The sequence below is a fragment of the Cervus elaphus genome, chromosome 2 (genome assembly GCF_910594005.1).
Source record: "Cervus elaphus chromosome 2, mCerEla1.1, whole genome shotgun sequence".
Taxonomy (NCBI): Eukaryota; Metazoa; Chordata; class Mammalia; order Artiodactyla; family Cervidae; genus Cervus; species Cervus elaphus.
Window position 1 is genome coordinate 47886361 of NC_057816.1, and position 23327 is coordinate 47909687.

A 23327-nucleotide genomic window follows, 5' to 3' on the forward strand; every position below is an offset into this window, starting at 1 on the left:
CGGGATGAGCGGGAGAGCTGGGAGGTGGTGCGACGCGGGCGCCATGTTTATCCCCGCGAGGGGAGGGCCGAGTCCAGTGGGCGGAGCCTGGACGCCCTAACTCTGAAGAGGTGGAGTTGAGTGAGGTGAGAGCAGGAGTCTGGTGTAGGCTTCTCTAACCGACGAGGTAAGTGGAATAGCCTAGGACGTTTCGGCCAACGTTTCGGGAATAAATTGTGGGGTCAGGAGGGTGGAATGCACGTGAACTGTAAGGAAACAGGCACCTTGCCTGACTTGCTCCCAGTGGCCTCACCTCTGCTGAGGTTTCCTATAACTGTCCAAAGTTAGTCACCGCGGGTATTGTGGGGGATGTGCGAGTGTGTGTCTCTGGCCAGGTGTGTTTTGTCGTGTTGTGTCCACTTTTCCCTTCAGAAATCGCTTTTCCGTTAAATTGTGAGAGGATCGTACCTTGACCGTGACTCAAAATGTGTAACCTTTGTACTGGAAGCCTCTGTTACGCAAGCACTCCCAGCTCCCCGCTCCACTTTCGAACTTGTGTTCTTACCTACACTCACTCAGAACGAAGGGTCAGCCTCCCAGGAGTTGCTTAACAGATCACAGGAGACACACGCGGCGGATTTTTGTTATTCGTTTTCTGAGGTCCCTGAATGGTTCAGTTCAGTTCAGTTCAGTTCAGTCGCTCAGTCGTGTCCGACTCTTTGCGACCCCATGAACCGCAGCACGCCAGGCCTCCCTGTCCATCACCAACTCCCGGAGTTTACTCAAACCCGTGTCCATCAAGTCGGTGATGCCATCCAACCATCTCATCCTCTGTCGTCCCCTTCTCCTTCTGCCCTCAGTCTTTCCCAGCATCAGGGTCTTTTCAAATGAGTCAGCTCTTCGCATCAGGTGGCCAAAGTATTGGAGTTTTGGCTTCAACAGCAGTCCTTCCAATTAACACCCAAGATTGATCTCCTTTAGGATGGACTGGTTGGATCTCCTTGCAGTCCAGGGGACTCTCAAAGAGCCTTCTCCAACACCACAGTTCAAAAGCATCAATTCTGCGCTCAGCTTTCTTTATAGTCCAACCCTCACATCCATACATGAACAGTGGAAAAACCATAGCCTTGACTAGACAGACCTTTGTTGGCAAAGTAATGTCTCTGCTTTTTAATATGCTGTCTAGGTTGGTCATAACTTTCCCTCCAAAGAGTAAGCATCTTTTAATTTAATGGCTGCAATCACCATCTGCAGTGATTTTGGAGCCCAGAAAAATAGTCAGCCACAGTTTCCACTGTTTCCTGAATGGTTACTGTGTTAAAAAGCTAAAAGTTTAAACTTTTAGTTTTGGTGTTTTTTGTTTTTCCCAAAGTACTTACAAAAAGGAATGAGCTGAAAAAAAATTTTTTTTAATTAAAAAAAAAAAAAAAAGGAATGAGCTGGCTTGATCTCTAGTCCAACTCTGCCGTCCTACGGACTGTGTAGCACCATGCTCCTCTGTCCATGGGATTTTCCAGGCAAGAAAACTGGAGTGGATTGCCATTTCCTCCACCAGGGGATCTTCCTGACCCAGGAATCAAATCCTCAGCTTCTTGTATCATATAGTAAAACCAGGAAAGCAGTCTAGTCTTATTTTGTGGATAGTGTCATGTTGGGATTGAATAGACCTGGAAGGTAATCTAGCCTCTTTACTCAATTTTGCTCTAAATGTTGAACAATTCCAGGCACAGATAGTCAAGTCTTGTAGGGTTTGTTAAGTACAGTAAGTTTCAGAACAGGGATTACATGCCTTATCCCCTGCCATGTTTCCAGAGTGAACTTGCCTCTGTAATTTGTGAGGCTCAGTACAAAATGAAAATGCAGTGTCCCTTGTTCAAAATGCAATGGGAAAGTGTTATTAAAGCTACTAAGATATAAGCTGTCTCATTTTTTCTGTAGTATCTCTTTCAACTTGTCATGATGTTTTAACTAATAGCATTAACTTGCTATTATTATCAAGGGCATTATTAATCATGCTATTTTATTATTAATACTATCATTAATTTGCTCTTTATTGTCAAAAGAAATTAAAAGGTTAATTCATTAGCATGAGATTTACCACTCTATATTGTGTAATACCAGTTTTAAATACAAACATAAGATTTAGCTTATACGCAGAATCACTGAAATTTCACAGTTCATACTGTGTAGTTCATACAGGCTTATGTATTTTGTTCTCACTCTAACACTGAACAAAACTAACACCCCTGTTTTTATTTCACTTCTTGATGAAACTTCTGTATTATTTTACTTCTTGATGCGTGCTCATTCTACCGACTCCATGGAATCCAGGCAATTTGATTCTCAGTGAACTCTCTTGGATTGTGGGTCCAACAGCATTTTACATTCACAGGACTTAAATGATTTATGTGAATGGGAAGCAAGAATTTGTTGCCAAAATCTTGACTCTTTGTGCACTGATGCCAACCAGAAACACGGAGATAGAGTTATGGCGAAGGAAATAGAGGCTTGCTTTCTTTGGCAGGCAAAGATGGAACGCAGTAGGCTAGTGCCTCAAGAACTGTGCTCCTCTCCCTGGGTATTAGGGAGAGGTTATGCAAGATCCCCTGGAGAAGGGAATGGCAACCCATTCCAGTATTCTTGCCTAGAGAAGTCCATGGACAGAGAAGCTGAGTGGGCTACAGTCAGGGGATTGCAATGTGTCTGATTGAGCGACTAACACAATGTAGTCAAGTTAGGGGTATGTGACTTGTTATATTATGGCAATAACAGTTTTATTTGGGAGACCAAATTATGCATATTAAGTAAATAAAGGGCTTCCCTGGTAACTCAGTAAAGAATCTGACTACAGTGTGAGAGACCAGGTTCCTTCCATGAGTTGGGAAGATCCCCTGAAGAAGGGAAATGGCAACCCACTCCAGTATTCTTGCTTGGAGAATCCCATGGACAGAGGAACAGGGTAATAAGTTTTGGTATTTGATCAAGTACTAAAGAAGTGTTGGGTCTTATATATATGTTTGTGAAGAATGTGTTGTTTGAAACTGTCAAAATTAGAAATCCAGTTTCTAAGAAAATTATGAATCTTTGGAAAATTTTAAAAAAAATTTGGAAGAGTATTTCAAATGTTGCCAAAGTACTACCTTTCACTTAGTAAGTAATGATATGCCAGAGATTATTCAGATTAATGAGGTATTCAGTAACAATTTTAATGAGAAATCCGACAGTGTTCTTAGAAGCACCCTTAAGAGTTTTATCTTTATTCCTTGCTATGATTGGCCTAGAGTGGGATTTCTCCAGCCACCTAGTATTACTTTTGTTTGTTTGTGCTTTTTGGCTCACATTTTATTTAAATCTGTCTGCTTGTGCACCTCGTCACCTGTACAGTTGAGGTAAGGTACTAATCTCTGCATAAACGTCTAATTATTGTAAAATGCTTAGCATATATTTTTTAAAAATCAAATTATACTTCATTAGTTATCAGAATAATTGAACATTAAAGCTGTTTACCAAAAATAAAATGTTTATTTGTAAATGAAATGATTTGAATATCAAAAGGTAATCATTTGTAGAAATTTCCATTTTTGTTAGCAATTTAAATTTTCTTTTGTAAAAGTGATAGTGTAAGAAACTCAGGTAATTTTTAGCCTAATTGTCAAATACAGAATAGAAAACACAAGTAAACGATCTATTATAGAAGTACCTGAGCATCCTACAACCAACTGTTATTCTACAACCACTTAAACACTTACTCATAAACCTTAGCAACTAACTACCTTTGCTTCAGCATCTATCGTCCTTAAACCAACTGTTAGAAAGCTGCATGTTCAGTCCAGGTACATGACTGGAGAAAAATGCATCATGTGCCCTCTTGGTTTGGTATTCCTTTTGTCTATTTAAATGTCAGCTATTTAAGGTGTTAGTATTAAAAGAGGTTACTTGAACATTTCTCACTTTGATTATTAAATACTAAAAGCTGTGGTTGCCTTTCTGTGAGGACAGACACCTAAGTGCCCTTTTGCCTTCCTTATATAACTGAATTCTTTCATTTCCAGAGCTTTAGATGTTCATGCTTGGTGCACTGTGAACTCTTGCAATCATTAATCTACACTTGCTTTATCTTGTAAATCCTCATGAAACCTCACAGCTCAGGTTGGGACTTGAACCCACTGTCTTTTGAGATCACACACTCAGGACTTAATGAAGCTCAAGTCTTTAGGTCGTATCTAAAGAAAGTATTCAGTGAGAGACAAAGTGATATGAAGTAGATTTATTTACAGAGACATTTCAAAAATACACAGAAGAACTGCACAAAAAACATCTTCATGACTCAGATAACTACAAGGGTGTGATCACTCACCTAGAGCCAGACATCCTGGAATGCAAAATCAAGTGGGCCTTAGGAAGCATCACTGCGAACAAAGCTAGTGGAGGCGATGGAATTCCAATTGAGCTATTTCAAATCATAAAAGGTGATGCTGTGAAAGTGCTGCACTCAATATGCCAGCAAATTTGGAAAACTCAGCAGTGGCCACAGGACTGGAAAAGGTCAGTTTTCATTCCAATCCCAAAGAAAGGCAATGCCAGAGAATATTCAAACTACTGCACAATTGCACTCATCTCATACACTACCTTAGCAAAGTAACACTCAAAATTCTCCAAGTTAGGCTTCATCAGTACATGAACTGTGAACTTCCAGATGTTCAAGCTGGATTTAGAAAAGGCAGAGGAATCAGAGATCAAATTGCCAACATCTGTTGGATCATTGAAAAACCAAGAGTTCGAGAAAAACATCTAATTTTGCTTTATTGACTATGCCAAAGCCTTTGATTGTGGATCACAACAAACTGTGGAAAATTCTTCAAGAGATGGGAATACCAGACCACCTGACCTGCCTCTTGAGAAATCTGTATGCAGGTCAAGAAGCAACAGTTAGAACTGGACATGGAACAACAGACTGGTTCCAAATCGGGAAAGGAATACTTCAAGGCTGTGTATTGTCACCCTGCTTATTTAACTTACATGCAGAATACATCATGTGAAATGCCGGGCTGGATGAAGGACAAACTAGAATCAAGATTGCCAGTAGAAATATCAATAACCTCTGATATGCAGATGACACCACCCTTATGGCAGAAAGCGAAGAAGAACTAAAGAGCCTCTTGAAAGTGAAAGAGGAGAGTGAAAAAGTTGGCTTAAAACTCAACATTCAGTGATGGACAGGGAAGCCTGGCGTGCTGCAGTCCATGGGGTTGCAGAATCAGACATGACTGAGCAACTGAACTGAACTAATTTCATAAACAGAATGCCGTCTGTCTCAAAAAGCAAGACGGCCTTGGAAGAAAGACGGGCAGTGTGGGCCAGCTCAGAAAGCTAGAGGTCCCTAAATGTAGGGTGGTTAGCTTTTATGGGCTGGGTAACTTCATAGGCTAACAAGTGGGAGGATTATTCCAACTATTTGGGGCAGAGATTTTCAGGAATTGGGCCACCACCCACTTTTTGGCCTTCTATGGTTATGGTGCTTATGGATGTGCCATTTAGATGCTAATGCTTTACAACGAGGCTCAAGGTCTACTGGAAGTTGAATCTTTTGCCATCTTGGACTTAGTTGGTTCAGACTAGTTTTTCCCCAACAGCCATGTTATTCTTTTAAAGGTTGTGCCTTGTCCTCTAAGGAAGAAAGAAGATGGCTTGTGCCGAATATTCTTTTCATGTGCCAAGTCTAGAGGAGCTTGTTGGAGGTAAATACTATATTGAGTCTTTTTTATTATCCTAAGGAAAAAAAATAAAAATAAAACATTCTAAGATAATGAGAGTCCAAATCTCTACCTCTCAAAAAAACCTAAATTCACCATTCAAATAGTCTTGATGAGATACTAACTTTACAGAATGAAAATGAATATGATAATCCAAGATTTAAATGTGTGTGGTGCCCAAAGAGTACACAGTTTTGCTTTATTAACTTTTTACCAGTTGCAGTACTCTTGAAATAATCTACTGTGATACATTAATCATGTTCCCAATCTACTACTTTTTCCCCCTCTCCTGATATGACAGACTGCCAGTGAACCTTACTTAGGTTTTTCTGTCTGTATACATTTTTAGGTATCTCACCTTATTTGAGCAAAAATTTAAGGCAGTGTCACAGGATTAATTCAAAGGAAGGGATCTATTAATAGATAAGAAAAAGAAAGTGAAGCCAGGAGAGAGAGGGAATATATATATATATATATATAATTATGACAGATTCAAGTTGATGTTCGGCAGAAACCAACACAACATTGTAAAGCAATTTTCTTCCAATTAAAAAATAAATAGATCCTACATGCCTCAACTTAAGACCTGGTGCAGTCAAATAAATAAATGTTAAAAAAAAAAGACTCTGGAGGGGTGCACAGATCCTTGTTTGGGGAACTAAGAGCCCACATACCACCCAGCATGGCCAAATATTAAAGTTTAAAAAAAAAGGTATTAACTGTTTCCAGTATCCCAGAAGACTCTTCACACTTTCTTCGTCAATATCACTTTCCCAGGAAGTGACCATTGTTCTGACCTCTGTGACCTTAGATTAGTTGCCTTTGTTTGAAATACACATAAGTGAAGTCATATAGCACATACTTTCATGTCCTCTTTTGCTAAACATTTTGCCTGTAAACAATGAAGGTGTTGCATGTAACTGCTTACTTTCTAGCTGTGTAAATATTTACATTTCAATTCCTGGAATCCTTTCCCTAAAAGAAAATGAGTGCAGTGTTTATCTTCAGTGGTTTATAATCACTACAGCTAACAGTGGTATTTATGGAATTATTTATGTAATTAGTATGCATATCTTGTGATTAATTATGTGTCTAATATCTCAGTAAGTTCATTAAGAAGATTGTTCCCCCCTCTTTTTGTTTGTTTATATGATTTTTTTGGCAGCACAGCATGCAGGAGTACCCCCGTCAGTGGAAGCATGGGGTCTTAACTGCTGGCCCCCAAGGCTCCTTTTAAATTACTCAAGTTTAGGGACTTCCTGGTACTCCAGAGGGTAAGACTCCTTGCTTCCACTGCAGGTGGCAAAAATTCCATCCCTGTTCTGGGAACTAAGATCCCACATGCTGGGCAGTGCAGCCAGAAATTAAAAAAAAAAAAAAAATTATACAAGTTTAGGTTGGAAATAGGACACACAAAACAATCGAGGGAAGACTTGATATGTGATGGCAAATTTCTACCTAATGTTAAGCTTTTTTCTTGTCTTCATTAGTTCTGCAGAAGGGGCTAACAGATAACTTTGCTGAAGTCCAGGTCTCTGTAGTTGATTGCCCTGATTTAACTAAGGAGCCATTTACCTTTCCTACAAAAGGTAAGCAATCTTTGCAATTAGCTTTTCCTTTTCAGACCAAATCTTTTCCTGAAACCAAAATTATTTTTAAGGATTATCTTAAATTATCTACAAATAAAGGATATTGCCCCAACTTTTAGATTAAATTGTGCTTCATTTCTGTGTTTTCTAATATTGGTCAAATTTCATTTTATACCCTTGTAGGAAAATATGGTGTTTTATGTACTTTTATAACTTTCATAGGTTATATAATAGCTATTCAGTAGGCTAGCATCTGAATATCACATCAAAATTTTATTTTTAATTGTTCAAGTGACTGTTATGGAAACTTATTATAATTTTTATGTTTTACTTATTCAATATCAGAAGGGATCTTAAAAGCCTTGTATTTATTTGAATCATCTATTAAATATTTACATCCCTTCAACAAATTTGTCAACTGATTACCAATGTTGAAAGTGAGGAGGGACATTAATATTGATGCTGAAACAGCCTCTGTGTAGCAGCGTCAAATTGACTCTCAGAGACAAAAGAATTTTCTGTGAAATAGAAAAGAATAGCTTTATTACTTTGCCAGGCAAAGGGGGACATAACAGACTAATGCTCTCAAAACTATGGGTCCCAGACTGAAGTGGGGGTTGTGGGGAGTCTTAGGGAGGGGTTAGTCATGGGAGGGGTTTCTCACTGGGATCAGGGTGCTCTCAAGGCTTGCATTTGTTCAGTATAGAGATTGTCTCAGGCGGTCCTATGATCTGTGGTTCTCAAGGTTATTGAACTGTAACTTTCTCTTTGGAATGAAGAATGTTTCATCAAGTAGTTAACATCTTTCATTTGGTGGGGGTTTTAGTTCTGCAGAAGAGCTCAAGAATACTGTTCTGTATGTCCCTTACTGGAAGGACCCATTTGAAAAGACCCTGATGCTGGGAAAGATTGAAGGTGGGAGGAGAAGGGGATGACAGAGGATGAGGTGGTTGGATGGCATCACCGACTCGATGGACATGAGTTTGAGCAAGTTCCAGGAGTTGGTGATGGACAGGAAGACCTGGCGTGCTGCAGTGCAAGGGGTCACAAAGAGTTAGACACGACTGAGCGACTGAACTGAACTGGTAACCCTTAAGGAAGAACCTGCTCCAAGGCTACACTATTTATTTTGGCTGCTCTGGGCCTTAGTTGTGGCTCGTGGAATCATCACTGTGGCATGCGGACTCTTGGTTGTGGAATACATATAGTTCCCCGACCATGGATTGAACCTGGGTCCCCTGCATTGGGAATGTGGAGTCTTCACCACTGGACCATGAGGGAAGTCCCCTTAAAATATAATTTTAGCTAAAGCCCTCCACCCCCACACACAAAAAAAGATTTTTAAAGGACTAAGTCATTATAGACTAATATAGAAACTTCATCCAATCCAGACATTGGTCCCAGTTCTAGCCCTTGCCTTACCATCAACTCCATTGCCTTTATGTTACTAACTATATCAAGTTATATTTGGTTATGACCGTATTAGAAACACAAGTAGGGAACTCCTCAGCAATCCAGTGGTTAGCACTCCTGGTCAGGGAACTCAGATACCATAAGCCAAGTGGCACAGCCAGAAAAACAACAAAAAAGAAAAAAAAAAACAGGTAGTTAGAATAGGACAGGGGTCCTAGCTACTTTTAGGTTGGCCAAAAGATTCATTTGGTTGTTTTCCTTAAGATGGCTCTAATAGCACTTAGTTGTCTTTAGCTTCATTCAGAACAGTTTTGTTAGATTACATTGTGACAGCTGTCATATCAGCATACATTTTTAAAAAACTTATCAAAATGGGCAAGTTTTGTGTAACCATTTTAATATTGAAGATAGAAGAAAAAAAGCAACATTTTCAGCATATTATGCTTTATTACTTGAAGAAAGGTAAAAACACAACTGAAACCCAAAAAAAGATTTGTGCAATGTGTGGAGAAGGTGCTGTGACTGAACAAATGTGTCTAAAGTGGTTTGTGAAGTTTTCTGTTGAAGATATGCTGGATGATGCTCCACGGTCGAGTAGACCAGTTGAAATTGATAGCTATCAAACTGAGACATTAATTGAGAATAATCAACTTATACCATCCAAGAGATTGCTGACACATTCAAAATATCCAGTGCTGAAAATCATTTGCAGCAGCTTGGTTATATTCATTGCTTTGATGTTTGGGTTCCACATAAGTTAAGCAGAGAAAACCTTCTTGACTATATCTCCACATGCGATTGTCTACTTAAATGACATGAAAACATTCTTTAAAAAAAAAATTGTGATGGGTGATGAAATGTGAATATTGTACAACAATGTGGAATGGAGGAGATCGTGGGGTAAGTGAAATGAACCACCACCAACCACACCAAAGATTGGTCTTTATCCAAAGAAGGTGATGTTGTGAATATGGAGAGATTGGAAGGGAGTCCGTTCTACTATGAGCACCTTCTGGAAAATCAAACAAGTTAATTCCAAAAAGTACTGTTCCCAATTAGACCAACTGAAAGCAGCACTTGATGAAAAGCATCCAGAATTAGTCAACAGAAAATGCATAATCCTCCATAATGCAAAGCTACATGTTTCTTTGATGACCAGGCAAAATCTGTTTTAGCTTGACTGGGAAGTTCTAATTCATCTGCCATATTCACCAGACATTGTACCTTTGGATGTCCATTTATTTTGGTCTTTACAAGATTTTCTTCGTGGAAAAAATTTCAGTTCCCTGAAAGACTGTTAAAGGCACTGAGAACAGTTCTTTGCTCAAAAAGATAGAAAGTGTTGGGAAGATGGAATTATGAAGTTAGCTGAAAAATGGCAGAAGGCAGTGGAACAAAATGGTGAATACTTTGTTCAATAAAATTCTTGGCGAAAATGAAAAATATGTGTTTTATTTTTACTTTAAAAACTGAAGGAAATTTTTCACCAACCCAATACAGATTCTGACCCCTACTATTTGTAAAATGATGAGAATGGAAAACTTATATACTCTTCTTTTTAAAAAAATTGAAGTAGAGCACTCATCGGCCATCGCAAACCGGATACCTCTCCTTTGCAGCTCTCTCTACTCCCTTTGTAACTATGTCTGACAAACCCGATATGACTGAGATTGAAAAGTTCGATAAATCGAAATTGAAGAAAACAGAAACGCAAGAGAAAAATCCACTGCCTTCAAAAGAAACTATTGAACAGGAGAAGCAAGCAGGCGAATCCTAATGAAGCGTGCACTGCCAGCATGCACTGTACATTCCACAAGCACTGCCTTCTTATTTTACTTTTAGATGTTTAGCTTTGTAAGATGTAAGAGGTTGGATCGATTAAATGACTGCCAACCTTTTTCACATAAGAGAAAGGAGAACTATTCTAACAATGTATAGGCCATGGCCTGCCTCTCTCATCTGCCTGTCTGACTGGGAGGGAAAAAAAAACTGTTGGTGAAGGAGGAAGCTGGGTGGGACGACAGTGAACTCTAGAGTAAAAAGCAAGCTAGTCCAAGATGTCCTCTGGTCTTCGAAGTGCAGTTTGGAGGGCCATTTCCTTTTTGTTACAATGATTTTAAATACTGGTGTACAAACATTTTTTAACACAAATAAAAAATTTTAAAATGTAAAAAATGAAAAATTGAAGTATAGTTGATTTACAACGCTGTCACAATCTCTGCTGTACAGCAGAGTGACTCAGTTATACACACATATACCTTCCTTTTTTATATTTTCCATTATGATTTATCACAGGATATAGAGTAAAATGTGTATACTCTCTTAAAAAATATTTATTTATTTATTCATTTATTTGGGTGCACCAGGTCTTAGTTGTGGCATGCAGAATCTTTAGTTGCCTCATATGGGATCTAGTTCCCTGACCAAGGATTGAACTCAGAACCCCTGCATTGGGAGCTCAGAATCTTAGCCACTGGATCACCAGGGAAGCCCCAAAAGTTGTTGTTCAGTCGCTCAGTTGTATCCTACTCTTGGCAATCCCATGGACCTTATACAGCATGCCAGGCTTCCTTGTCCATCACCATCTCCTGGAATTGACTCAAACTCATGTCCATTGAGTTGGTGATGCCATCCAACCATCTCACCCTCTGTCGTCCCCTTCTCCTCCTGCCCTCAATCTTTCCCAGCATCAGGGTCTTTTCCATTGAATTGAGTCTTCACATCAGGTGGCCAAAGTATTGGAGCTTCAGCATCAGTCCTTTCAATGAATATTAAGGGTTGATTTCCTTTAGGATTGACTAGTTTGATCTCCTTGCTGTCCAAGGGACTCTCAGGAGTCTTCTCCAGCACCATACTTTGAAAGCATCAATTCTTCTAAAAGATACATACTCTTAATAAGTGTCTTCTGGTATTTTATACTTAGATGTAGATGTTCACCTATTTTTAAGGTGTATTTTCTTTTTAGGCATCTGTGGAAAAACTAGAATTGCAGAAGTAGGAGGTGTGCCTTACTTACTGCCTCTTGCAAATAAAAAAAAAGTAAGTGTATTTTTACTTTTCACATTCACATGAAGATTATGGAAATTGATTCCTATTTTTATTCTTAGAAGACCCACTGACCAGTGTGACAAGCAAATGTTAATGGACTCAGTAACAAAAAGTAAACCTGGGAATTTATGTAAGTCAGTTTTAAATAATATGCTTTTTCTCTTACTTAGGTTTATGATTTAAATAAGATTGCAAAAGACATCCAGCTTCCTGGAGCTTTTATTCTTGGAGCAGGAGCAGGCCCATTTCAGACTCTTGGATTCAATTCTGAGGTCAGCATATTATCATATGTTATATATAATATGTAATATATACTAGTATAATTATTTTAATTTATTGATTTGACACTTAGTTTGCCTTTTTCCTTTTACTGCCCTATCAGAAATCCTGTCATCTGAATGAACTGTAAGTGGTTGATATGATACCTCTCTACAGATTTGATACTGTTTGGTACTGATTTAGAGTATAGCACATGCTCCAGTTAATCAAACTGAAATGGAGCACTCATCTCTAATTTAGATTTTCTTAAGTCACAGATGAGTCTATCAAAGGTCCTGCTGTGGTTTGCCGAGGACTCTGGACTATGAAAGATTTCGATCCTTACACATCAGAGGATTCCTAGCTTCTCTGACCTTGGCTAGTTCAAAGACAGCTTTTAATCAGAAGATGCATGAAATGTTTAATGACCTAGTCAACTCCCTCTTTCAGACCAATAGTAGGGATCTAGCCCAGTAGTTTGATTGTTATTTATATAAGGTAATATCCATCACTGTGTATGTCAACGCATTTCCAACATAAAAATATCAGTGCTTCTTCACATCTCATGAACAGAGAGTGAATAACCTCCTCAGTTTGCACATTCTGTCTCACTGCCTCTTACAAATGTGACTGTTAGTCAATAATCATACAAGTCTTTTTACAGAAACATTAATATAAATTGGCTAGTGTTCAAGATAAAAGTTTAAAATTTAAAATGAGAAATTTTAAAGCAAATGTCACAATCTCTTAGAAACACCATAATACTGTAAACATTTTATAAAATGTTTTTTCCAGTTTTTTATTTTTGTAAATCTTTAGCATTTTAATCTAACATTAAATATTCTATTTTTCATGTTTTATTATTAGATCTTGAAATAAAATGTCTTAAAGTGTAGGGCAAAATATTTTGTCACATTTTCAAGATATTCTCTTTTGCATAGAGATTCTATGATTGACTAAATACCTTATTTACTTTTCTTTTCAGTTTATGCCACTTGTTCAAACAGAAAGTGAACACAGACCTCCTGTGAATGGAAGTTACTTTGCTCGGGTTAACCCTGCAGATGGAGGGTGTCTACTGGAGAAATACAGTGAGAAATATCATGATTTTGGGTGTGCATTACTGGCTAATCTTTTTGCCAGTGAAGGCCAACCTGGGAAGGTGATTTTGTTCATAAAAACACAATATTCTCCAAAATTTCTCAGAGAGCTAAAAATCTGAATGCTTATTGCTACTGTAATTTTCTTAAGAAAGTCCAAAGATACCCAAGTCAAAGCTCTTTAAATAATCCAGTTATGAAAGATTCAGAAAGTACTGCAGGCAGAGTGAAAGTCTCATTTAAAACTAAGGTTAAGAATAATACTAGTAAACAATAGCCTTTATCCCAGGAACTAAAAGGTAATAGGATATTCTTTGGGGAGTGAGTTAGTCAAATAGATGAACCATGCAGCTGAAGTTGATAATGTCTGCCTACAGTTAGTACATACGTAACTTGCTCATTCCTGACTGATCATTGATTGAGATATCTAGAAATGAGGGGATTATATTATAGATTATAGAAATTATAGAAAGAATAGATAAGGAGAATTAACACCCCACTTCATATTTATTTCCTATTAGAACCAAAAAAAGATGATTTCATGTTCCAAAATTGTAATGATGGTCACACAACTCTATAAATATACTGAAAGCCATTGAATTGTTTACTTTAAGTAGGTGGATTGTATAGTATGTGAATTGTATCCCCAATAAAGCTGTTTATTTTTTTAAGATGATTTCAGTTTTAGCAGTGTGAGAACTCTCAAATTTTATAAAGAGATAACTACTTCAGCCACTTTGAGAAATGAGGTGGTGAAGCAAAAATACCTACTAAAGTGGGGGTAACAGAAGTCCAGAATTTTAAAGGAAATGAGAAAATATAGTCATTTCTTCTCTAGTTATCAGAAATTAATCCTTTAAATCAAAGAATTCTCAATCTTTTACCATATTGACATATAGTAAGAGTCTCAAGAGTTCAGTGTTGAATTTAGCTATAAATTTATAAAATTAAGCTATAACTCTCTTTCTCAGTCCAAAAAAGCATGAATAGATAGTATTAGAGTAAATGATATATCTCACATATATATATATTATTAAGACTTAGAGGACTCAGACACTTCTGCTAATACCTGGGTGCTCAAAACAAACAATTGAATATTTGCTTGATGGCATTGAATTATATAATGTTTCACTTTGGTAGTTATTTGCATAATATTTTGCAGCTTACAACAATGGTATGTATGTTCTCTCTAGGTCATTGAGGTGAAAGTCAAAAGAAGAACTGGAAAACTTAACTTTGTGACATGTATGAGGCAGACTCTTGAAAAACATTATGGAGATAAGCCTGTAGGAATGGGAGGTGCTTTCATAATTCAGAAGGGAAAAGTGAAGACTCACATTATGGTAAAGGCCTCTGCACGTGTGTGTGTGTGTGTGTGTGTGTGTGTGTGTGTGCGCGCATGTGCTTAAGATTGTAGGAGATTTGAATATACATTGAGAATTTAACCTTTCAAGACGTTCTGAACAAGTCCTTTTACTACAATCGTGTTACCTTAAAATTTAAATGACAAAGAATACTGTAAAGCATGTTATATGATAAGGTCCTGCTAGAATCCTTTCTTCATGTTAATAATATTAGAACTTTCTTCTTAGTTTGTTTCAAAGGTCAAGGTAGCTGTGAGTGTAAGCCTTGAAAGTGCAAGTGAAAGTCGATCAGTTGTGTCTGACTCTTTGTGACCCCTTGGACTATACAGTCCATGGAATTCTCCAGGCCAGAATACTGGAGAGGGTAGCCTTTCCCTTCTCCAGGGGATCTTCCCAACCCAGGGATTGAACCCAGGTCTCCTGCATTGCAGGTGGATTCTTCACCAGTTGAGCAACAAGGGAAGCCCAAGAATACTGGAGTGGGTAGCCTTTCCCTTTTCCAGGGGATCTTCCCAACCCAGGAATCAGACCTGGGTCTCCTGCATTACAGGCAGATTCTTTACCAACTGAGCTATCAGGGAAGCCCAAAGTTAATTTGGGGGCAGGCTCTCCTGCCCTGACGCCATCCCAGCCTTAGAAACTGATTGTTTCCATTGCTAGAATCCTAACCTCAGTATATTGAGTTTACTGTTAAGATGGTTGTGAAAAAAAAATGGTTGTGGTTTAAGGGAAAAAATTCATTATAAAAATTATAATCTTATATGATGCTGTGAAAATGCTGCACTCAATATGTCAGCAAATTTGGAAAACTAAGCAGTGGCCACAGGACTGGAAAAGGTCATGTTTCATTCCAATCCCAAAGAAAAGCAATGCCAAAGAATGCTCAAACTACCGCACAGTTGCACTCATCTCACACGCTAGCAAAGTAATGCTCAAAATTCTCCAAGCCAGACTTCAACAGTACATGAACCATGAACTTCCAGATGTTCAAGCTGGTTTTAGAAACTGCAGAGGAACCAGAGATCAAATTGCCAACATCTGTTGGATCATCAAAAAAGCAAGATAGTTCCAGAAAAACATCTATTTCTGCTTTATTGATTATGCCAAAGCCTTTGACTGTGTGGGCCACAACAAATTGTGGAAAATTATGAAAGAGATGGGAATACCTGACCACCTGACCTGCCTCTTGAGAAACCTGTATGCAGGTCAGGAAGCAACAGTTAGAACTGTACATGGAACAACAGACTGGTTCCAAATCGAGAAAGGAGTATATCAAGGCTGTATATTGTCACCCTGCTTATTTGATGTATATGCAGGGTATATCATGACAAATGCTGGGGTGGAAGAAGCACAAGCTGGAATCAAGATTTCTGGGAGAAATATCAATAACCTCAGATATGTGGATGACACCACCCTTATGGCAGAAAGCGAAGAAGAACTAAAGAGCCTCTTGATGAAACTGAAAGAGGAGAATGAAAAAGTTGGCTTAAAGCTCAACATTCAGAAAACTAAGATCATGGCATCTGGTCCTATCACTTCATGGCCAATAGATGGGGAAACAGTGGAAACAGTGAGAGACTATTTGTTTGGGCTCCAAAATCACTGCAGATGGTGACTGCAGCCATGAAATTAAAAGACATTTGCTCCTTGGAAGAAAAATTATGACCAACCTAGACAGCATATTAAAAAGCAGAGACATTACTTTGCCAACAAAGGTCTATCTAGTCAAAGCTATGGTTTTTCCAGTAGTCATGTATGGTTTTTCCAGTCATGTATGGATGTGAGAGTTGGACTATAAAGAAAGCTGAGCGCCGAAAAATTGATGCTTCTGAACTGTGGTGTTGGAGAAGACTCTTGAGTCCCTTGGACTGCAAGGAGATCCAACCAGTCCATCCTAAAGGGAATCAGTCCTGAATATTCATTGGAAGGACTGATGCTGAAGCTGAAACTCAAATACTTTGGCCACCTGATGTGAAAACTAACTCATTAGAAAAGACCCTGATGCTGGGAAAGACTGAAGGCAGGAGGAGAAGGGGACGACAGAGGATGAGATGGTTGGATGGCATCACTGACTCAATGGACATGAGTTTGAGTAAACTCCGGGAGTTGGTGATGGACAGAGAGGCCTGGAGTGCTATAGTTCATGGGGTCGCAAAGAGTCGGACATGACTGAGTGACTGAACTGAACTGGACTAGCTGTAAAAAAAAAAAAAAATCTATTTATAAGATATTAATGATGGAATACCATATGAGGACAGACCAGGTCATCTAAGATTTTCAAAACTAATTTTTGGGATTTCCCTGGTGTCCCAGTGGTTAAGAATCCACCTGCCATTGCAGGGGACACAAGTTCGATCCCTGGTCCTGGAAGATCCCACATGCCCCAGGGCAGCTAAGTCCATGAGCCACAACTACTGAGCCCACACACTCTAGAGCCCATGCTCTGCTACAAGAGAAGCCATTGCAAATGAGAGGCCCACGCACCACAGGTGGAGAGTGGCCCTTGCTTTCAGCAACTAGTGAAAGCCCTTATGTTGCAACAAAGACCCAACACAGCCAAAAATAAAATAAACAACAAAATAATTTTAAAAAATAATTTTTGGTAGGTGAGTGAATGAAGTGTCATTGTTGTTCATTCCCAAGTCATTTCAGACTCTTTATGATCCCATGGACTGTGCAGGATGCTAGGCTCCTCTGTCCTCTATTTCCCAGAGTTTGCTCAAATTCATGTCCATTGAGTCAATGATGAACAAAATGTAAAAGTGTTGCACTTTAATGTTGTTTTGTTTTAACAGTGAAGCTGTCACAAAATATATTGTTTTAAAGTTTTTAGTCTGGTAATTTTAAATGGCAAACCAGCTGATATCGCATATAAAGACATATTGTGAAACTACTTAATTACTTTTCCAAATTATTTACAACAAAATTATAGGTCAATCCATTTGTAAATACCAAATGATCATAGGATTTTTAAAAAATCAAATAAACAATACTTTACTTTGAACTGTAGTTACCGTGATGTACATTAGATCTTTAAACTTATTCATCTTACAACTGAAAGGTTGTACCCTTTGATCAGCATCTCCTCATTTCACTCCCATCCTACCTCAACTTCTGACAACCACCACGCTACTGTTTCTCTAAACTGGACTTTTTTAGATTCCACATACAAGTGATATCACCCAATATTAGTCTGGGACTGGCTTATTTCACTCAGTATAGTATCCTCCAAGTTCATCTACATTGTTACAAATGATGGGATTTCCTGCTTTTTAAAGCCTGAATGATATTTCATATATATCACAACTAGAAAGATAGGTAACAATTTCTTTGTCCATTCATCCATTATTGTTGTTATTGTTTAGCTGCTAAGTTGTGTCTGACTCTTTGGCACCCCATGGACTGCAGCATACCAGGCTCCTCTGTCCTCCACTGTCTCCCAGAATTTGCTCCAATTTATGTCCATTGAGTTGGTGATGCCATCCAGCCATCTCAGTATCTGTTGCCCCCTTCTCTTCCTTCCCTCAGTCTTTCCCAGCATCAGGGTCTTTTCCAATGAGTTGTCTCTTCATACCAGGTGGCCAAAGTATTGGAGCTTCAGCTTCAGCATCAGTCCTTCCAATGAATATTCAGGGTTGATTTCCTTTAGGATTGACTGATTTGATCTCCTTGCAGTCCAAGAGACTCTCAAGAGTCTTCTCCAACACCACAGCTTAAAAGCATCAATTCTTCGGTGCTCAGCCTTCTTTATGGTCCAGTTCTCACATCTATACATGACTACTAGAAAAACCACAGCTTTGGCTATATGGATTTTTGTCAGCAAAGTAATACTCTGCTTTTTAATGCACTATCTAGGTTGGTCATAGCTTTTCTTTCAAGGAGCAAGCGTCTTTTAATTTCCTGGCTGCATTCATCCATTGACAGACACTTAGGTTGTGTTTCCCAGTCTTGGCTATCATGAATAATGCTGCAATGAAAATAGGAGTCCAGTTATCTCTTCAAGATGGTGATTTCATTTACTTTGGATATATACCTAAAAGTAGACTTGCTAGATCATATGGTAGTTTTATTTTTAATTTTTTGAGGAACTTCTATAATGGTTCTACATTCCCACTTGCAGTGTACAAGGGTTGTCTTTTCTCTACATCCTCACCAACACTTTTTATCTCTTGTCTTTTTGGTAACAGCCATCTTCACTAAAATGAACTGATGTCTCATGGTTTTGATTTGCATTTACCAAATGAATAGTGATATTGAGTGCTTCTTCATATACCTGTTGGCCATTTGTATGTCTTCTTTGGAAAAATGTCTAATTCAGTTATTTGATCATTCTTTTAATATTTTTTTTTGCTTGTGAATTCCTTATGTATTTTAGATATTAACCCCTTATCAGATATATGGTTTGCGGATATTTTCTCCCATTCCATAGGTTGCCTTTTCATTTTGTTGACTGTTTTCTTTGCTATACAAAAGCTTTTTAGCTTAATGTTATCCCACTTGTTTTCCTTTTGTTACCTGTACTTTTGATGCCAAATCTAAAAAGTCAAACCCAGTGTCTTAAAACTTTCTCCCAGTGTTTTCTTCTAAAAGTCTTTATAGCTTTAGCTCTTATATTTAGGTGTTTGATCCATTTTTAATTTTTGTATCTGGTATGAAGTAAGGGTCTAACTTCATTTTTTTTGCATAAGGACATCAGTTTTCCAAGCATTGTTTGTTAAAAATATAAAAAGATAGTCCTTTCCCATTGAATGGTCATGGCATCCTTGTCAGAAACCATTTGACCATATATGCAAGGATTTACTTCTGGGATCTCTTCTGTTCCATTGAACTGAATGCCTGTCTTTATGCTAGTGTCACACTGTTTTGATTACTACAGCTTTGCAGTAAGCTTGATATCAGGAAGTGTGAGACGATTTGGGGCCCCTTGAGAGTCCATATGAATTTTTCGGTGGATTTTTCTGTTTCTGCAAAAACATCATTGGGATTTTGATAGGAATTGCAGTGAATCTGGAGATCATATTTGATAGTATTGACATGTCAACAATATTAAATTGTCCAATCCATGAGCACAAGATGCCTTTCCTGGAGTCTTTTAAAATTCATTTCAGCAATGCTTTGCACTTTTCAGTGTACACGTCTTTAGCCTTCTTAAGTGTATTCCTCAATATTTTATTCTTTTTGATGCTTCTACTCCACTTTCAATGCCTTGCTTTTTTTTTCCATCTAGCAATAGCAATAATAACATTTAAGACTGGGATGAGGATACGCTCATAGGAAAGCTGAGAGGCTATGAAAAATAAAAATACAGCAATAGACTCCTTTATTTATTCATTCATATCTTTCAGTGGGTACACACTGGTTGGCGGTCCTTTTGAAAACTAGGGTATATGAATCTCCTGGTGCCAAAAATTGCAGTAGAATGTATAAGAAAGTTTAAAGCTTTTAACAATGAAATTATATATAAATTTTTAGCTCAGTAATATTCAGTATGTTTACATGTTTAATGTTCTTTCATTATAGCCTGCAGAATTTTCTTCCTGTCCACTGAACTCTGATGAAGACGTGAATAAATGGTTGCGTTTTTATGAGATGAAGGCTCCTTTGGTTTGTCTGCCAGTTTTTGTCTCCAGAGACCCCGTAAGTCTATGTCTGTCTTTTACATTGCAAGATATTACAGTGGTAGTGCTTGATTTTTAGAAAATTGTTCTTAATTAAGAACTAGAATAATTTCCAGAATTACCTTGAAAGGTAAGGAAGCAAGTAGCTGACTACGTAAGATCTAGGCAAAGTAGATTTTACCTTTGGAGAACTGAAGGCACAAACATTTTAAATAGCATCCAAAGTTATGTTATTAAATAGTATAATCAGGACAGGATTCAGATCTATTTGCTATTCTTCATACTATTCATTATATTCTAGTTTTCTACCCTTGAAAAATAATAATATAGTCTAATTCAAACCAAATATCTACTGCTGTACTGACTAGCTATATCTTTTGATTTAGTGATTAGATGTCTAGGAATTAATCATTAAATATATGCTTACATGATAAAATGATTAGTGAAAAGGGTTATTCATGACATCATTGTTGTAATAGCAGAAGAGCTGGAAATCTAAATCTCATTTGGAAAGAGTTAGGCAGCTCTCATGATCTTCCCTGGTGGCTCAGACGGTAAAGCATCTGCCTGCAATGTGGGAGACCTGGGTTCGATCCCTGGGTCGCGAAGATCCCCTGGAGAAGGAAATGGCAACCCACTCTAGTACTCTTGCCTGGAAAATTCCATGAACAGAGGAGCCTTGTAGGCTACAGTTCATGGGGTCACAAAGAGTCGGACATGACTGAGTCACTTCACTTCATGATCTGAAAGCTATATTGTTAATTTAAGAAAACAACATATAACATGGTACCTGCAGAATACTACCTATGAGTAATTAAAAATATAATCTTTCTGGAAGGATATAGAAGATACTGCTTACTGTGGTTGCCTTTAGGAAAGGAATGATGACGGCAGGAGTTGGAAAGATACATTTTACTGAATATAAACTTTTGCACCCTCTGAATTTTGATTCATGTGACTGTATTACCTACCCCAAAAAATTACGGTAGCCTAAATTAAAAAGGTCTCCTATCCCCTAAGTTCTATGCCAAATAATTGGAAGACTAACAGATGGCTTCTCTGCTGTTCTAGGGATTTGATTTGCGGTTGGAGCACACTCATTGTTTCAGTCATCATGGAGAAGGTGGACACTACCATTACGACACCACCCCAGATACAGTGGAGTACCTCGGATACTTCTTACCTGCTGAGTTTCTCTATCGCATTGATCAACCAAAAGAGACCCATTCATTTGGGCGAGATTAAATCATCTGGTACTTGTTTAGAAAAAGTAATAACTAAGGTTAATTGATTGATTAACTCATTAATTGATACTAATATAAAGTCTAATAGAAATGCTCTCACTACTTCAGCCCTATTTTTGGGGGCCTTTGAAATGAAAGTTATGTTAACATTGGGTTCTGTGTTATTTCACATATCTATCTGAGAGGGACTATTGGGAACACAAGACACGTGATGGAAATGTTCTTCATTATTTTTATTCTAAAAATCATTCTTATGTTTATAATTAAGTATAAACATGATTAAGAATCAAGTGATTATTCCTATTAGCTAATAGTAATTTACATTTGTATAACATTATTCAGTTTTTCAAATTAGTCTCACAACTGCTAAGTGGATGTTTCTGGGTATTAGAAAAATCAGTGTTGGAATGTTGGTTATTGTTAAATCTTTCTACTGAATTTTAAAAATCCATTTTAGAAGTCAGAGTACACTTTTTTTTTCATGGAATAAGGCAGTCAGAGGGAGCACCTTTACTTCTTTTGGTGAAGTTGAACCATAATTAGAAGTTTGCAGTTTGCCTTTCACAAATGTCAGTTGGAAGCAGTTTGTATCTTGTTGGTTATTTGCAAGAAGAGAAGGGGGAAGAAAAGCATCAAAATATAACTTTGAAGTGTGTATAATTTATAAGTGAGGCTGTTGCTAAATATGACTACTGTCCTTTGTGAAATATAAAATTATACTTTACTGATTATAATGGTTGAGATTTTCCTCAGTGTTTTTCTATAATAACCATTTGCCAAAAACAACTCTCTAATCTTGTAATACCAACACTACAGATTTAGGAGCTTTTTAGTACTAAGCATATAATAAATCATCAGGAAATATGTTTTGATTGTCTTTGGATGTTAACTATAATGTGTCCTATGTATAAATCCCTAAATATTACTTTTAAGTAAACACTAGTCTGTAACAAAAAAATGAATAAAAATTTTATGTTCATATGATACTGTGTTTCTATTTTTTTATTTTTATTTGTGTATTTGGCTGTGTTGAGTCTTAGTTGAGGCACTGGAGATCAATCTTCATTGTAGCATGGCAGATCTTTGGTTGTAGCATGGGAACTCTGAGCTGTGGCATATGGAATATGGTTCCTCCACCAGGGATCCAACCTGGGCCCACTGCACCACCAGGGAGTCCCTGGGTTTCGTATTAATATCTTACCTCCAGACAAAAATAATATTAGTATTCTTTCCTTTAACAAATACATACTGGATGAACAACATAGCCTATCCTCTGGAAACGTAGGCTCCATGGCAGGAGCTTTGATCACCATTATACACTGTGCCTTTAACAGAATCTGCCCAAAGTAGACACTCAATAAATATTTGTTGAATGAATAGATGAATGATTATGACAGATACTTCACTAGATGCTGGGATCGATCATTCAGTCCTTTACATGGTAGGAGAAGGCAAATAAGCAAATATATATTATATCAGGCGGTATTCATGCTCTGAAGAAAAATGAAAGGCTGAAGGAGGGTCTGTTTTGTTGTGGGCATCCCACGCTGAGAAAAGGTGGACTCCACACCCAGCTCAGTTGTTGAGAATGACGGAGTCACACACACCAAGGGGATCCGAAAGACTTCATGATTCCCATAATGAGGCTTTCTGGAGGTAGCAGGGCAGCTCCCAAGCAAGTCCAAAAATGGCCTGAGAGAACAGGGAGAGAAGACTGGCTTGGGGGTTTTATGATGGTTAGCAGGTCGGGTCAGGGTGATGGTTGTGCATGCAGTTTGATTTTTCCACAGGTGTCAAAGCAAGAAGGAGTCAGGCATTTTTTTTTTAATAATTTTATCTGTTTTATTTAGTTAGTTTTGGCTGTGCTGGGTCTTCATTGCTGTGCTGGCTTTTCTCTAGTTGTGGCGAGTGGGGGCTACTCTCCAGTTGCAGTGTCTGGCTTCTCATTGTGGTGGCTTCTC

The 23327-nt window shown here is 37.9% G+C and overlaps 2 protein-coding genes across 3 annotated transcripts; both read left to right on the forward strand.

Annotated features, from left to right (window-relative positions):
• The first annotated feature begins 28 nt into the window (after nucleotides 1-28).
• On the forward strand, nucleotides 29-22350 carry C2H11orf54 (chromosome 2 C11orf54 homolog). 2 transcript variants are annotated; one of them, XM_043876935.1, is made up of 9 exons: nucleotides 29-166; nucleotides 5632-5717; nucleotides 7223-7321; nucleotides 11700-11773; nucleotides 11953-12054; nucleotides 13026-13202; nucleotides 14334-14483; nucleotides 20025-20141; nucleotides 21194-22350. In XM_043876935.1, the coding sequence occupies exons 2-9, from the start codon at nucleotides 5663-5665 to the stop codon at nucleotides 21365-21367; spliced, it is 948 nt and encodes a 315-aa protein (XP_043732870.1). In that variant the 5' UTR covers nucleotides 29-166; nucleotides 5632-5662; the 3' UTR covers nucleotides 21368-22350. The 2 variants fall into 2 exon arrangements, with proteins under 2 accessions (XP_043732870.1, XP_043732880.1); XM_043876945.1 differs by lacking the exons at nucleotides 29-166; nucleotides 5632-5717 and having other exon boundaries at nucleotides 7284-7321; nucleotides 11700-11777.
• LOC122677132 (thymosin beta-4-like) lies at nucleotides 10107-10909 on the forward strand. The gene has a single exon (XM_043876987.1). The coding sequence runs from the start codon at nucleotides 10377-10379 to the stop codon at nucleotides 10509-10511; it is 135 nt and encodes a 44-aa protein (XP_043732922.1). The 5' UTR covers nucleotides 10107-10376; the 3' UTR covers nucleotides 10512-10909.
• Nucleotides 22351-23327: the final 977 nt, after the last annotated feature.

Bases quoted from the DNA above. Each gene is read 5' to 3' on its own strand.
- C2H11orf54 (XM_043876935.1), top strand. From the start codon at position 5,663: ATGGCTTGTGCCGAATATTCTTTTCATGTGCCAAGTCTAGAGGAGCTT. The intron at 11,774-11,952 runs GTAAGTGTATTT...TCTCTTACTTAG, and splicing joins CTCTTGCAAATAAAAAAAAA to GTTTATGATTTAAATAAGAT. The intron at 13,203-14,333 runs GTGATTTTGTTC...TGTTCTCTCTAG, and splicing joins GTGAAGGCCAACCTGGGAAG to GTCATTGAGGTGAAAGTCAA.
- LOC122677132 (XM_043876987.1), top strand. From the start codon at position 10,377: ATGTCTGACAAACCCGATATGACTGAGATTGAAAAGTTCGATAAATCG.